General features: G+C 37.3%; 1 protein-coding gene across 7 annotated transcripts in view; it reads left to right on the top strand.

Moving 5' to 3' along the window:
• Positions 1 to 15,555, top strand: part of WDPCP (WD repeat containing planar cell polarity effector) — a 448,174-nt gene that overhangs the window by 164,937 nt on the left and 267,682 nt on the right. For all 7 annotated transcript variants that reach the window (XM_072743082.1, XM_025992718.2, XM_072743081.1 and 4 more), the window contains one exon: positions 8,043 to 8,652. In XM_072743082.1, coding sequence (XP_072599183.1) covers positions 8,043 to 8,652 — 610 coding nt within the window. The remainder of the gene's footprint in view (positions 1 to 8,042; positions 8,653 to 15,555) is intronic.

The following is a 15,555-nucleotide window of genomic DNA, read 5'->3' as shown; positions in this document are numbered from 1 at the left end:
TATACAAATATTGAATCATTATGATGGACACCTGAAAGTAATATAATGTTATATGTCAGACCTCCATAAAAAGAAAAAAAGACCAAGAACTCAATGAGAGAAAGGAATTCTTCTTTTTTTTTTTTTTAAGATTTTATTTATTTATTTATTCATAGAGACACAGAGAGAGAGAGGCAGAGACACAGGCAGAGGGAAAAGCAGGCTCCACGCAGGGAGCCTGATGCGGGACTCTATCCAGGGTCTCCAGGATCACACTCCGGGCTGCTGCGCCACCGGGGCTGCCCGAGAAAGGAATTCTTGATCGTGAAGTTTGTAGAGGATAACACTGAACATTCCTTACAGAAGGTGATAGTAGACTTCAAATTAATCTTGCTAGCTTACATGAATATCACCAGCCAAGGTTCTCTGTTTTTGGATTCTTTTCTCTCCTTTGTGCTTTTTTCTTCAGGGCATTGTCACTTAACATTTCTCCCTTCATTACATAACATATTTTTAAATTCCTTTATCTTAGCATTATATCTTGGCCTGATTATCTCCTGACTAGTACTTCACACTAAGTTCATTCAGAGAGGAAAAACTAGCTGCATAAATATGAGAGATGTCTTAGTATATACAAGTTTGGATTTTAAAAGTCTGTTTTCTCTTGGTATTTTGCAGTAACTGCATAATTGCATTTGGTGGTTTTCAGCTTCTTAATTCCAAATGATCTGCTAACAGAGCATCTTATACCTAAGAAATGTATTGACACATTTTCCTTCCATACAGCTCCTCAGTCAGTAGGGTGTATTTTAATGACTTCAATGCAGGTATAACACTTCATTTTTATAATCTTGGTCCATCACATTAGCATTTTTGTAGAAAACCTGAATGACTGAATTTTCTTGTCCTGCATCTTATTCCTTTATTTTAGCTGAGTCAAGTCCATCTTTATTGCTGATAATGTGTTTCTCTCTACTTCTTTTTTTTTTTTTTAAGATTTTGCTTATTTATTCATGAGAGACACAGAGAGAGGCAGAGACATAGTCAGAGAGAGAAGCAGGCTTCTGGCAGGGAGCCCAGTGTGGGACTCCATCCCCAGACCTGGGATCACACCCTGAGCTGAAAGCAAACGCTCAACTGCTGAGCCACCCAGGCATCCCTCTCTGTACTTCTTGTATGCAAAATGTTTCAGAATTCTGATTGGAATCTCAGTCCACTTTTACTATCAACTAAAAATATTAATATCACATTAGGTAACATGCAAGTATCATCTCAGTATTCCTGATTGACCTAAACTTTTGCAATAAGGTTTTGTGCCATGTCAGTCAAATTATGTATAAACATTTCTCTGTGCAGATATACTTAAGTCACTATATACTTCCACTTATTGTTTATAATAGTACATGATAAATTTATTGTGACAGTCTCTGTATATACAAATATCTTATTTTCATGGGCTGAATTTTTAAAATTTTGATAATATTGGCTATTTTAAAAAATTACATAATTAGGTATGATTTTAAATGAATTTAAAATCTGGGAATTAAGTATGAACATTGTATATCTTATTTAAAATATATTCAGTCAGTCTGTTTATTGAGTTACTACCATATGCCAAGCACAGCACTAAGTATCATAAATAAATCACTTTAATATTAACCTCAAAGTTAGTCTTTCCTATATTTAAAATTATCTTCGGCATTTATAGTTTACAACTATGTATCAGTCATGAATTCTAAATAACCAAATTTGGGTTTTATTGAGGATCAGTGTCTCTCATTCTTTTCATCTGCTATTCTTGTGAAAAAATCCAAGACTTTCTCGTTAGGAACAACAAGGATAGCTACTATTTATTGTGGTCTCCTCTGTCCCCTGCATATTAGGTATGTTATTTTTAAATCATACTGCAATCCTGCAGCACAGGTAAATAAATCCTCATCTTACAGATGAGAAAACTACAGTTCCAAGAGGTTATCTTGCCCCAGACTCCAGAGCTCTCTATCACCAAAACAAGGAGTCAGTCTCTGTTATGTGCTGCTTCTTTGCTCCTTGGCTGTTGTACAGGGTCAAGTCCAACTGAGAATTAAATTCTGAACCTAAGTATGTCAAATACTTTCAAGCCTACAGGTATTTTAGATTTTAATGTTGTTATCTTATTATATTTTGAAAATCATATAAACTGGACCCTTTCTATTCATGACATAATGCTATTTTCAGAAGATTTCATTGAAACATCGCAGAAGAAACTTAAAAGTTTTGCTTTTTATCTTCTGTACAAACAAATTCAAAAACTGGCAATGATGTTCGTGTTTGTCTAGTTTTTGTGGTGAGGAAATAGTTTAGTTTGTATTTCATTCGTTTAGGGATGTTTTTACATTTACACTTACTAAGTATGCTGTCTGTTTTCAGTACAACCCAACCAATACAAGAATGAAGCATCTTTAAAAGAAGTCAGTTTATTAAGAACCTTGCCCTCCAAACTACTTCAATCATGCTTAGGAGAGTTGCCCAGATCATCAGCACAAGCCTCTTTTTCACCCCCAGGTTAACAGACTCCATTGTCATTTGCATAATTTGTCTCTTCAGTTCCTGCACCTAATTCTCATTTCTTTGCTCTGTGGGGATTCCTAATGCCCTATGGTTCTTCTCATTCTTGCCCTCTGGTCACATTGAGGAAAAGCTGGACCTTCACGGAATTTTATTAACTCCCACTGCTTGCAAAGCAGTGTCTTGCGAAGACCTTGGTTTTTAGAGTCAGACAGATCTGGATTTGAAACTACAGCTGTATCATTTATTAACTTTGGGATCAAGGACAACTTAAACCATCTGTCTGACCCTCATTTTCCTTATCTCTGGAACATAGATTGTAATACCAAACTTTGGAGTATTATAAACATTAAGTAAAACAATGTATGAAAAGTGATAAGCATAGTACCCTATTATCTTGCTTCTTATTTTTGGTGAGATTACTCTTTACTGAAACTTATGCACACAAGTGTTTTTTAATGTTTAAACTTTTATGGTATCTTTATGCCATGGAAGACATTTTCTTTTCTTAAATGAATTTGAGCTTTTTAGTGGGGAAGATAGCAGGTGATCCTTTGACCTTGACTAGCATTTTAGAGTTATCTGGAATTGACAGTGAAATTGTTTCTGGTACCAATTCTGTTGGTGGGGTAGGAGGGTTCCCCCTGCCTACCAACAAGCAGTTCTTGCATACCAGCAAGATATCCTAATTCTGATACTATCTACCTGGAGATAGTATCATAGGATCCCACAGGTAAAGTTCAGTCCTAGAAGACTGCACCCCACCCCCTACTTCAGATGCCAATCACAAGCCCAGATTGTTACCTGTGCTTCTGACCTACCAGCTACAGATTGGAGGTTCCCACAGCCTCCTCCTTAGACTTCAGATGCAAGTCACAAATCCATGTTGTTACCTATACTTCTGACTGACTGGCTGTAAACCAGGGATTCCCAACCTGGAAGCTCTCCAAACCCTGCCCTTTTGGCTTCATTACATAAGCATGATTAATTTAATCATTAGCCATTGGTATTGACTCATCCTCCAGTCCCTCTTCCTTCTGGGAGATCTAGTGGGGGAACTGAAAGTTCTAACCCTCTAAACACAGGGTTGGCTCCCTTGACAACCAGTGCCTATACTTAGGTACTTCACAAAAGTCACCTCATCAACATAACAAGACTCTCCTCCCCCCTTAGGAAATTCTAAGAGTTTTGGGACCTGTGAGCCAGGAACTGTGGAAAATAACTAAATATGTGTGAGAAATATATTTTGGTCATCTGAATAGTCATATATATCGATTTCTTCTAAATTGCAGTATCATACCTTTCTCTTGGTGACACCACAGAGCTTATTGGGTTGACATAAACTTGGAAATCAGGAACCCTGGGCCCCTTCTCCTTGGACCTTGAGCCTAACTTGAGCCATCTGACAAGGCTGGCTCTTCCTTTTAGACTGTCTCTGTAGAAGTACAGACCCTATTCAAAGTCAGTTGGCCTATCAGTTTTCTGCCCAGAGGCTTCCTTTACAAAACTTTAAGTCTTCTGGAAGTATGGTATTTCAACTAGCGTTATATTATGTGTGTGTGTTTAATTTGTAATTTTAAAAGTTTATTGCATACCCACTACCAGCATAGCTTTTGGCTAGCTGTTGCATAGGACGCACAAAAGAAGTATAAAATAGATGGGACAGGTTTTTTTTTTTTTTTTTAAGATTACAGTAAAAAGAAGGGCATTTGTCCAAACATTAGAAATAAATAAAAGGCTGAATGTCTCAAGCAAGTCATTGGCTAAGTTAGAGTGGGGAAGGGGGTAGAGAGGAGGTGAGATTAAAAAAAAGAAAGGATGCCATCCAGCTGGAAGGAATCCAGAAACTAGAACAGCATTTGGTCTAGTTCTTCAGGGGGGAGTATGGTTGGTAGGAAAAACTGAGTTTCTGGGTAGATTTTAGGCAATGCACATGAGTGAAGTTGTTAAAAGATAAACTGAGGCATATTTAAACTTTTAAGAGTTTATTTGAACAAAAATTTATTCCAGTTGGGCAGCGACTAACTAAGTGGTTAGGAATTCTGCCAGTGGGAGCCAGTAGAAAAACTTATGTAGAGAAAGTGCAGAAGCAAAGAGAGGAAGTTATTTGATTGGCTATAGCTTAAAGCCTAGTTGACTGTTGGTGGTTGGTTATCCTTAGCATTTTGATTTTGTAACTTTGAGGCATTTACAGTCTTTGACTTGGGTTTTGCTTATGTAGGCCCTGGCATTAGAGCCACTTCAGTCTAATGGTCTCCTTGTTAAATTAATTTAACATTTTTACAGAGCTATAAAAATGCAGGGCAGATTTTACTTTGAATGTAGAGTAATGAGACTGAAGAAGATAACACTAGAATTTGCAAGTCACATCATGTCCCTTCTTTGCTTATGGCTTCTCATCTCATTTAGGGAAAAAGCCAAAGTCCCTAAAACATCATCTGTTCCCTTCCCCTAATTCCCACTACTTTCTTCCTTCCTCCTCCTCTCTAGCTGTTTCCCTTGATCAGGCCAAGGGCGCCACCTCTGGGTGTTCGCTTCCTCTGCCTAAAGTTCTCTTCTGCCAAACAGCTACATGGCTCACCCTTTCCTTCTTTCAGGTCACCCTTATCGGAGAGACCTGTCCTGGATTTTCTGTATCATCCCCTCTCACTTCTGTCACTCTCCATTCCCCCTACTTTGTTTTTATTCCTCTCAGTATTCAGGAAGTACAAGGTTAGGATCACTGACATCCTATATATGGTTGCTTGTGAATTGTTGCCTGGTCTTAAGCCATTAGAATGCACATTCTCTGGGAGTGAGGACATACTGCTGTATCCCCAGGACATAGGACCAGTACCTGGCATATTCAAATATTTATTAGACAAAAAAGAAAAACAAGAGCAGGAAAGAGAGGGAGAGGGAGGGAAGGAATTAGATACGGGTCCTATAGGATTTTGCATTCCAGGCAGGGGAATACAAATTTATTTATTAGAAGGATTTGAACAGAGGAGTGAGAGTAGGGACGCCTGTGTGACTCAGCAATTGATCATCTGCCTTCAGCTCAGGGCATGATCCTGGGATCCGAAATCAAGTCCCATATTGGGCTCCTTGTGGGGAGTCTGCTTCTCCCTCTGCCTGTGTCTCTGCCTCTATGTGTGTCTCTCATGAATAAATAAATAAAATCTTTTTTTAAAAAATGAAGGAGAGTGAAAACATGTACTTTAGGAAGATTAGTTAGATGACAATGTATAGGATGGATTTTTAAAAAAACTTCCATCAGTCCCCCCTTTCCTATCTCTCTTTTTTTTAGATTTATTTATTTATTTATTCATAGACAGGGTGAGGGGGCAAAAACACATTACACTTAGTTTTTGAAAATCTGTAAATAACTTAAAGACAAAATGTTCAACATATAAAAGCTAATAAGGTGGCCCTTTAAGATAATATGGCTAGCAGAATATCTAAAAATATCAGAAGTTTAATTTTTTTTTAAGATTTTATTTATTTATTCATGAGAGACACAGAGAGAAAGAGAGAGAGAGAGAGAGAGAGGCAGAGACACAGGCGGAGGGAGAAGCAGGCTCCATGCAGGGAGCCCGACGTGGGACTCCATCCTGGGACTCCAGGATCACGCCCTGGACTGAAGGCAGCGCTAAACTGCTGAGCCACCCAGGGATCCCCAGAAGTTTAATTTTTAAAAGAATGAATAAAGGACTTTAAACAATTTAGCTAATCTCCTTCCCACCCACTATCCTTCCCAGTTCTGAAATTGTTGGTAAATTACTGACCAGAATACTTTTAATTAGTAGGGTAGGAAAAAAAAAATTAGTAGGGTAGGGTAGGCAAAGGAAAAAAACTAGAACCCTTTTAAGAGTCTTATAGAAATATTTTTCTATAAAGAAAGGATCTGAAGGTTGTTAAGTAGACAAATGGCCAACAGGAAGAAATGTTATATAGTAATATAATGCACTGGTTTTATTTTTTTTTTAAGATTTTATTTATTTATTCATGAGAGACACAGAGAGAGGCAGAGACCCAGGCAGAGGGAGAAGCAGGCTCCTCACAGGGAGCCCGACGTGGGACTCGATCCGAGTCTCCAGAATCAGGCCCTGGGCCGAAGGTGGCGCTTAAACCGCTGCACCACCCAGGATTGCCCAATGCACTGGTTTTAAAACAAAAAAATTAAGACCTGTTTAAGTAATATGATTTGTCAATACTGATGAAGTGAAGTTTTTAAATCATCTTTATTGTAGAAAGAAAAGGCTACAAAGAACACCGGGACAGAATAAAGAAATAAAACAACAGGCCATTCACTTTATTTTTAATGTAGGAGGCCAAGAACCTGGAGAGTATTACTAAAGAGGAGATTTTCTAACACTTTGTCAAAAACTTGAAAATCAGATGCAGAAACATTAAAAAGCGGGATCCCTGGGTGGCGCAGCGGTTTGGCGCCTGCCTTTGGCCCAGGGCGCGATCCTGGAGACCCGGGATCGAATCCCACGTCAGGCTCCCGGTGCATGGAGCCTGCTTCTCCCTCTGCCTGTGTCTCTGCCTCTCTCTCTCTCTCTCACACTGTGTGCCTATCATAAATAAATAAAAATTAAAAAAAAAAATTAAAAAAAAAAAAAGAAACATTAAAAAGCATGTTTCTACACATATAATAAAATTCTAGAACTACACACACACACACACACACACACACACAAAAGTGCATGTAAAGAATGATGATATTCAACTAAGGCCTATAGCAGAGTTAATAGTATTGTACCAAGGTCATTTTTCTGGATTTGACAATGAACTACAGTAATGTAAGATATTATCACTAGGGCAAATTGGGGGGAAAGTATAGGGAATTTGCTTTTAGCAATTTTAGCAATTTCTTGAGAGTCACACTATTTCAAAATTTAAAGTTTTATTTTATTTTTTAAGCACAAATAGCTATGTTACACAGTGCTGGCTTTGAGATAGGAAGGGGTGTTGGGCAGCCCAAGTGGCTCAGCAGTTTAGTGCTGCCTTCAGTCCAGGGCGTGATCCTGGAGTCCCAGGATTGAGTCCCACGTCGAGCTCCCTGCATGGAGCCTGCTTCTCCCTCTCCCTCTGCCTGTGTCTCTGCCTCTCTCCCTCTCTCCCTCTCTGTGTCTCTCATGAATAAATAAATAAAATCTTAAAAAAAATTAAACTTCTGATATTTTTAGATATTCTGCTAGCCATATTATCTTAAAGGGCCACCTTATTAGCTTTTATATGTTGAACATTTTGTCTTTAAGTTATTTACAGATTTTCAAAAACAAAGTATTAATGTTGAAATTTTATAATTTCTGCAGCTGTGTTATATATGTGCTATATACATTCATATATATTCTATGTGAGAGATATAACATATACACATATATAGCACATACACGCTTATATGTGGCTGATGTTTAGGGTGATAATTGATGGTCTTCAGTAGGATGCTGGATTAATATGCAGGCCTGTGTGTGACCACTGAAGAAGAACCAAGGTCTTTGTGAATATACTTGATACATTTCTTACAGGTTCTGAGTTGTATCCGCACGGAATGGGACCCACTGGATGTTCGCTTTGGCACCAAACAGCCTTATCAAGTGTTGACAGTGGAGCGCTCCATCAGTGTAGACAAAGAGCCCATGGCTGACAGCTGCATCTATGAATATGTTCGGAACAAAATCCAGTGTATATCAGTAACCAGAATACCACTAAGATCAAAGGCTATTAGCTGCTGCAGGAATGTTACTGAAGACAAACTGATTCTGGGCTGTGAAGATTCTTCAGTAATTCTTTATGAAACTCACCGTAGAGTAACTCTCTTAGCCCAGGCTGAACTTTTGCCTTCATTAATAAGCTGCCACCCAAGTGGCGCCATTCTACTAGTTGGCAGCAACCAAGGGGAGCTGCAAATTTTTGATATGGCTTTATCCCCTATTAACATCCAGCTCTTGGCTGAAGACCGCTCACCCAGGAAGACTCTGCAGTTCAATAAATTCTTTGACATTTCCAGCAGTCTTGTTCAAATGCAGTGGATAGCTCCTCCATTGGTTTCTGAGAAGCCAGAACGTGGGGACATTTATGATCTCCTCTTCCTCAGGTTTGACAGAGGACCTTTGGGTGCACTTTTGTTTAAGCTTGGTAAGTCAAGAAAGTTGGTGAGTTAAGTTAAAATGTTTATGATGGTGACATTATGATTAAGAGAATAAAACCATCCTAGAAATGGAAGTTTTCTGTGTCATCCTATAAATAGGCTTGCCTTTCAAAAATTTTATATAATTTTTTTTCAGGTAATATTTATGCCCAATGTGGGGCTCTGACTCACAACTCTGAGATCAAGAGTCATGTGCTCTCTTAACTGACCCAGCTGGGTGCCTTCATATAGTTTCTTTAAGAAAGCTTTATGGATGATTTTCTAAATGTTAAGGAACATTAGATAGTGAAGAGTTTGGAAATTGCACTAATTGCCCATTGTGATGCATGAAAAACTTAAACTTAACACTTTTTCCAAAATAAATACATATATGAATATTTTGAAAGTACTTAATATGCCATTAAAAAGTTCTTTGTTGTAGGAATGTAATACTTTTTCTATTAATTAGTTATTCTAGATGATAAGTATCCATTGCTTCCCAGATTGGAATGTGTAAGAAAATGTTTTAAAAGAAGAGAAAGCAAATGTTTGGTTAGAATTTGGACAGAAGGTTATACAACTTCTTCTGTTTCCTTTTAGATAAAAATATTGAAAAAGTTTTTCAATATTATGAAAATCATGTATTAATGTAGCCCATTTCAACCAGGAAACTTTTATTTTATTTTTTTTAATTTTTACTTATTTATGATAGTCACACAGAGAGAGAGAGAGAGAGAGAGAGAGAGAGAGAGAGGCAGAGACACAGGCAGAGGGAGAAGCAGGCTCCATGCACCGGGAGCCCGACATGGGATTCGATCCCGGGTCTCCAGGATTGTGCCCTGAGCCAAAGGCAGGCGCTAAACCGCTGCGCCACCCAGGGATCCCACTTTTTTTTTTAGATTTTTTTTTTTTAAGTAATTTCTACATCCAGTGTGGAGCTTGAACTTACAACCTGAAGATGAAGGGTCGTATGCTCTACTGACTAAGCCAGCAGGTGCCCCTCAACCAGGAAACTTTAATACAAAATTGTATTCGTATGATTCATTGGTCTTTTGCAGTTTTACATTACCAGCTAGGCATTATGCCCTATAATATTCTTTTTTTTCCCTATAATATTCTTTAGGTAGTTTTGTATAACTTAACATTCTTGAGAGAACCTCACTTAGGTTTTAAAAATAGATTTTAATTCATATTATTGCAACTTGAAAACGAAAAGTAAATATATTTTTAAACCCATTACATGATTTGGCTCTGTGGTACAAAATTAAGTTTTGAAAGACATTGTAATGTTTGTTAAATAGCTGTCAGTTTACTTTTTTTTTCTAATATGTCTACCTCTGAAATTGAACCCATGAAATAAATCTAGTTGAAAATGACTTGATTAACCTGAAAGATATAGTAGATATAATGTGAGGACTATATTCTTTCCACATAATAAAACCGCAACTAAATCTGTTTATAATGGTCATGTTGCCCAAGAAAAAAAAATGTTTGGAATCTCATTTATTGTAAGATAATCCAGTTCTACTTTGCCCGGCTACATGTTTAACAGTTGTATATCTCCATACACAACACTCATTAAAGTGGATGTTAGATGTTTTGCATGTCTGTTAAAACACACACACACACACACACACACACGCATACACACACACACACCCTCTAAATTACCCAGTTACCTGTCAAACAAAAGGCTGTCTGCCCACATATACCTAGCTTTTCTTCAGCCCTCCCTTGTGGGCCTACTCACAACAGCTTTGCAAAAAGCACAGCTTTCTCTTCCTATCTCTAGCACATTTGCCTTCTTACTAAAGTAAACAGGCTCTCAGTGTAGGGATTTAGAGGGCTTCCTGCTAATTGCCAGCTTGTAAACTTAATTGGACTGTCTCCCTGGGCACTGTTCCTAAATCAATTAGGCAATGAGTTGGCTGTCACCTCTTTTTCCCAAGAAGGTCTCTTGGAAGAGAATTATCCAATAGAAGTCAAGCATTCAAATGAAAAGGTGATAACTTCTGCAACTGACATTTATCATTTAAATTTTATTTTCAATATGACTCTTAAGTTTTATGGGATAGGGGAAATTGTACAGACTTACAGGCTCTTTAAAAGATCTAAATATGGAGTTTCCCAGAATTTTAAAAAATGTAAGATTAATATTTATTACAGATTATTTATTTTTTCTAGGAAGAGTAGATTCCTTGAAACAGTAGATTCCAACTAACAGATCTTTTTTTTTTTTTTTAAAAGAAAACCCTGTTTAAAGAACAGATTTTTCTTAGGTTCTGCTACTAAATACATCCAAAAATTTTAATATACTTCTTGAATTAACACAGTGCTGATTCTGGGCATCCATGTGGAATTTTCATGTATAATTCAAGTTACTGCATATATAAACAGGTAGTTGCATGTGCAGTTTCTCCACTAGGGAGCATTTACGAGATTTTTTCATAAGCTTGTTATGCAAGCCTTTGGAAAATTTGACATGCAAGGTGTAGCTTACAATTTAAGAAGCTGACATAGATCATAGTTTAAAATAGAATGCTGTCATATGTAAACGTGGCAGTGGCTGGTGCCAATATGCTAAGATTTTGGGAGTTTGACTTTGAGAATAGGTCAGTGTAGTGTTGAAGGAAAACTTTGTTCCAAGGCTAGAACTTCCATTCTAAATCCTTATAATCATCACACAAATGTGTTGGGGATTAAAAGGCCATCACTAGTGTTAGAAGAATTTGAAGAGCATGTCTTCCTCAGGAGGGAGCTAGAAGTGTCATCCTCCCACATGGAAGCCAATAAGTACTGTTTTATGTAAAGCAAAATGTAATCAGATTTCTTTGCTTGGCAATCATTGTTCCATATTTCCACATATGTAGACTGAGATTAATTTTCAAAAGAGGAGTCCCTAATTATATTACAGAGATATTAAAGCTTTTCCATTGTCATCAATCAGTACCTTTTTCAACTTTCACTGCTCTCCTTAAACTCACATGGTCAGCTCCCTGCCCTCTCAGCTCCCTGCCCAATTAAAGAGTCTTACCTTTTAATTGGCACTTCATTAAGTTTATCTGCTCTTCACCATCTACCCACCCACCCATCTAACCAACCATTTATCTACATGAACATAAATCTTTCCTTCTCAATTCAGTGGAAAAGGAGCCCTTCCTCTTATCTAAGACAGTTCCACCACTAGTTCCACTACGAGTTCCAGTCTGGATCCCATTACATTCCTATGGATACCTTTACTTTGTCATCCTCCCCATAGCCCCCATGAATTTTGCTTTGTAGATTAGGCCCAAGCCACACCATAAAACAAACAAACGAACATCTCTTCCTTAAAATTGTTTCTTCTCTGTTACTAATCAAATGTTCTCCTTCTTTTCGTAGTTACACTCACTGAAATAATACTGAACACTGACTTTTTCTGCTACTTTACTTCCCATTAGTTCCTCACAGTATCAAGTTCTGGCCTGGTTCTTTATTGTTCTCCTGGAACTGCTTTTAGAAAGGTCATCAGAGACTTCCTACTTGATACATATATTTCTTTTATCTTACTTGATGACTTTTCAGCATTTAATAATACTTGTTGACCACTTCTACCATCACAGAATTCTCATCATACCTGCCTTCTGTGACCCGAAATCCGCCTTTTCACCACTTTTTCATGTCCTTCTTCTGTATACTCATGAATATGTTGAGGCTCCCTAAGTTTCCATTTTTAGCTCTCCTCCTGATTTATACAGATTAAGAGCTTTTTCTTATTTTCCTTCTCCCCAAACCTGTTTCTTCTCTTATATTCTCCATTTTGGTGGATGGCACAAATATTCAGATGGAATCCCAAGTGAGAAATCATCCTAGAATCCTCCCTCACCCCTAATGCCATATAATTAGTGACCAAGTCCTTTCAATTCTACCTTCTAAATACTGTCAGAAACCTCTCTAGTCAGCCTTGCTGTCATTACCTTAATTTGGACCTACCCTGTTTTTTTTTATTTTAATTTTATTTATTTATTTTTAAAGATTTTATTTATTTATTCATGAGAGACAGAGAGAAAGAGGCAGAGACATGAAGGCAGGCTTCATGCCAGGAGCCCGACGCGGGACTCGATCCTGGGACTCCAGGATCACGCCCCGGGCCAAAGGCAGGCGCCGAACCACTGAGCCACCTAGGGATCCCCCGTACCCTGCTTTCAAGCAGTGATCAAGTAGTAGCTTTCTTTCTGTAATCTTCTACCTTCCAATCTTCTCATCCCACCCCACAGTTAATTCCCTGAACTGCCACCAGAGTGATCTAACTGCAGATTTGGTCATGGATTCTTCAGCCTGAAATTCTTCAGTGATTGATAAACCCTTGTCTGCCTCTCAGGGCACATCCCCCCAGCTGTTTTTGCAAGAGTGTAGCTCCCCATCCAAGGCATGTGCTCTACACTCCCTCCTTCCGTGGTTTAGATAGTTTTCCATCCACCTGGAGTGCCCCCATAGTGCTCTCACTAGAGACTGCAAAGTTGGGAAAAGATTAAATGTTCAAATGATTATATCAAGCAAGAAATAATTAAAGCTAACCTCTTTCCTCTCCTAGGATTTTGAAAATCAAAGGTAGTATGTGCATGTGCATGTGTGTTTGTCATTCTGTCTAAAAAAACAAGTAGTATGATGTTTCTCTTAGTGTTTTTTTAAGAAGTATGTTTTCTTCAAAAGAGTTATTTTCAGTGGGCTATTGAAATATTATACTTTACCCAAGTAGTAATTGGGGGTAATTTATTGCTGTAAAAAATGTCAGATAATTTATTAGATGCCTACTCATCTTAAAGTTGGATCTCCTATCATTTGAAATGGACTGTTACTCCAGATAACATTCTGCTTTCTTTAAACTAGAATGATGATGGATTTTTAAGTCACATTTATTGGGGTATAATTTACATAAAATAAAATGTACCCATTCCAAATGTATAGTTTAATGAGTTTTGGCAAATGTATATATCCTCATGATTACTACCACAATCAAGAAGATATAGGTTTCCATCACCAAAAACTTCTCTCAAACCCCTTTGCAGCCATTCCTCATCTTCCTCAAAGCTGAAGAGCACAGACCTGCTTTCTGTCATTACTGATTAGATTTGCTTTTTCTGAATTTCATAGAAAAGGACTCATAAAATAGGTATTTTTCTAATGCCTTACTTTTATCACTCAGCATCTGTGAGAATATTCCATATTGATATGTTTTATCTATAAATTTTCCTTTATGTTACTGAGTAGTATTCCGCTGTTTAGATAAACCACAATTTGTATATTGTTCCACATGTTGATGGACATGAGTTGTTTCCAGATTTAAGCTAATATCAATAAAAATGCCATGTACTTTCATGTACACATCTTTATATCGAAGTATATTTTAATTTCTCTTGGGAAAAACCTAGGAGTAGAATGACTGGGCCATAGGCTACATGTATGTTTAACTTAAAAAGAAACACTATATTTTGGAGTTCTAGTTGCTCTACATCCTAACACTTAGCATTAATGGTCTTTTTAATTTGGGGCATTCTAATGGGTTTGTAATGGTGTTAATTTTCATTTCCCTGATGACTGTTGGAATTGAGCATCTTTTTATGTGTTTATTTGCCATATGTCTTCTCTGATGTCTTCAAATCTTTTGCCCAAATTTAGTTGGACTGTTTATTTTTGAGATATAAAAGTTTTTATATATTCTGAATATAAGTTCTTTGTAAGATACTAGTATTATGAATATTTTCTTCCAGCTTGTAATTATCTTTTCATTTACTTAACTGTGTTTCGAGTAGCAGGAGTTTTTAATTTTAATGAAATTCAATTCTTAAATTTTTTATGACTTGTATTTTTCATGTACTGTCTATGAAGTAATTTTCTAACCGTGTTTTCTTCTAGGAGTTTTGTGATTTTAGCTCTTAGAATTAGGTTCATGGTCTGTTTCAAGTTAATTAATGCATATAGCGTGAAGCATGGATTGAAATTAAGTTTTAAATATGAATACTACACTGTCTTAATTACTGTAGTTTTACAGTAAATGTTGAAATCAAATACTGTTCTCCAGCTTTGTTCTATTTCAGAATTGTTTTGGCTACTCTAAATCTTTTAAATTTCTATGTCAATTTTATTTTATTTTATTATTTTTTAAATGGCCTTTTTTTAAAAGATTTTATTTATTTATTCATAGACACAGAGAGAGAGAGAGGTAGAGACACAGGCAGAGGGAGAAGCAGGCTCCACACAGGGAGCCTGACGTGGGACTCGATCCCAGGTCCCCAGGATCACACCCCAGGCTGCAGGTGGCGCCAAACCGCTGCGCCACCGGGGCTGCCCTCTGTCAATTTTAAAGTGACCTTGTCAGTTTCATAAAAACACTTGAGATTTTGATTTGGAGCATGTTGAATCTGTAGTTGAATTTGGGGTGGAATGACAATTTAACAATATTGAATCTCTCAGTCTATGAACACAGTATCCCTCTGTATTTATTCAGATCTCATAAAATTTCTCTCAGCAGTGTTTTTTTAGTTTTAAGTGTAAAGATCTTACATATATTTTGTTCAGGTTTTTGGGTGCTACTGTAAAGAGTACTTCTAATTACAATTTTAATTGTTCATTGAGATTATATGGAAATAAAATTTGAAAATATTGACCATGTATCCTGCAACCCTTTTTTGTAAACTTTATTTATTCATTCATGAGAGATAGAGAGAGAGAGAGAGGCAGAGAGGCAGAGACACAGGCAGAGGGAGAAGCAGGCTCCATGCAGGGAGCCTGACTTGGGACTTGATCCCAGGTCTCCAGGATCACACCCTGGACTGAAGGCGGCGCTAAACCACTGAGCCACCCGGGCTGCCCTCCTGCAACCCTTTTAAACTCATTTCTTAGTTGTAATAATTTTTTTTTAATAATGTTTT

The sequence above is a fragment of the Vulpes vulpes genome, chromosome 16 (assembly GCF_048418805.1).
Source record: "Vulpes vulpes isolate BD-2025 chromosome 16, VulVul3, whole genome shotgun sequence".
NCBI classification, from domain to species: Eukaryota; Metazoa; Chordata; class Mammalia; order Carnivora; family Canidae; genus Vulpes; species Vulpes vulpes.
The sequence above is the reverse complement of the archived record's forward strand: the minus strand, read 5'-3'. Positions and strand labels throughout refer to the sequence as shown.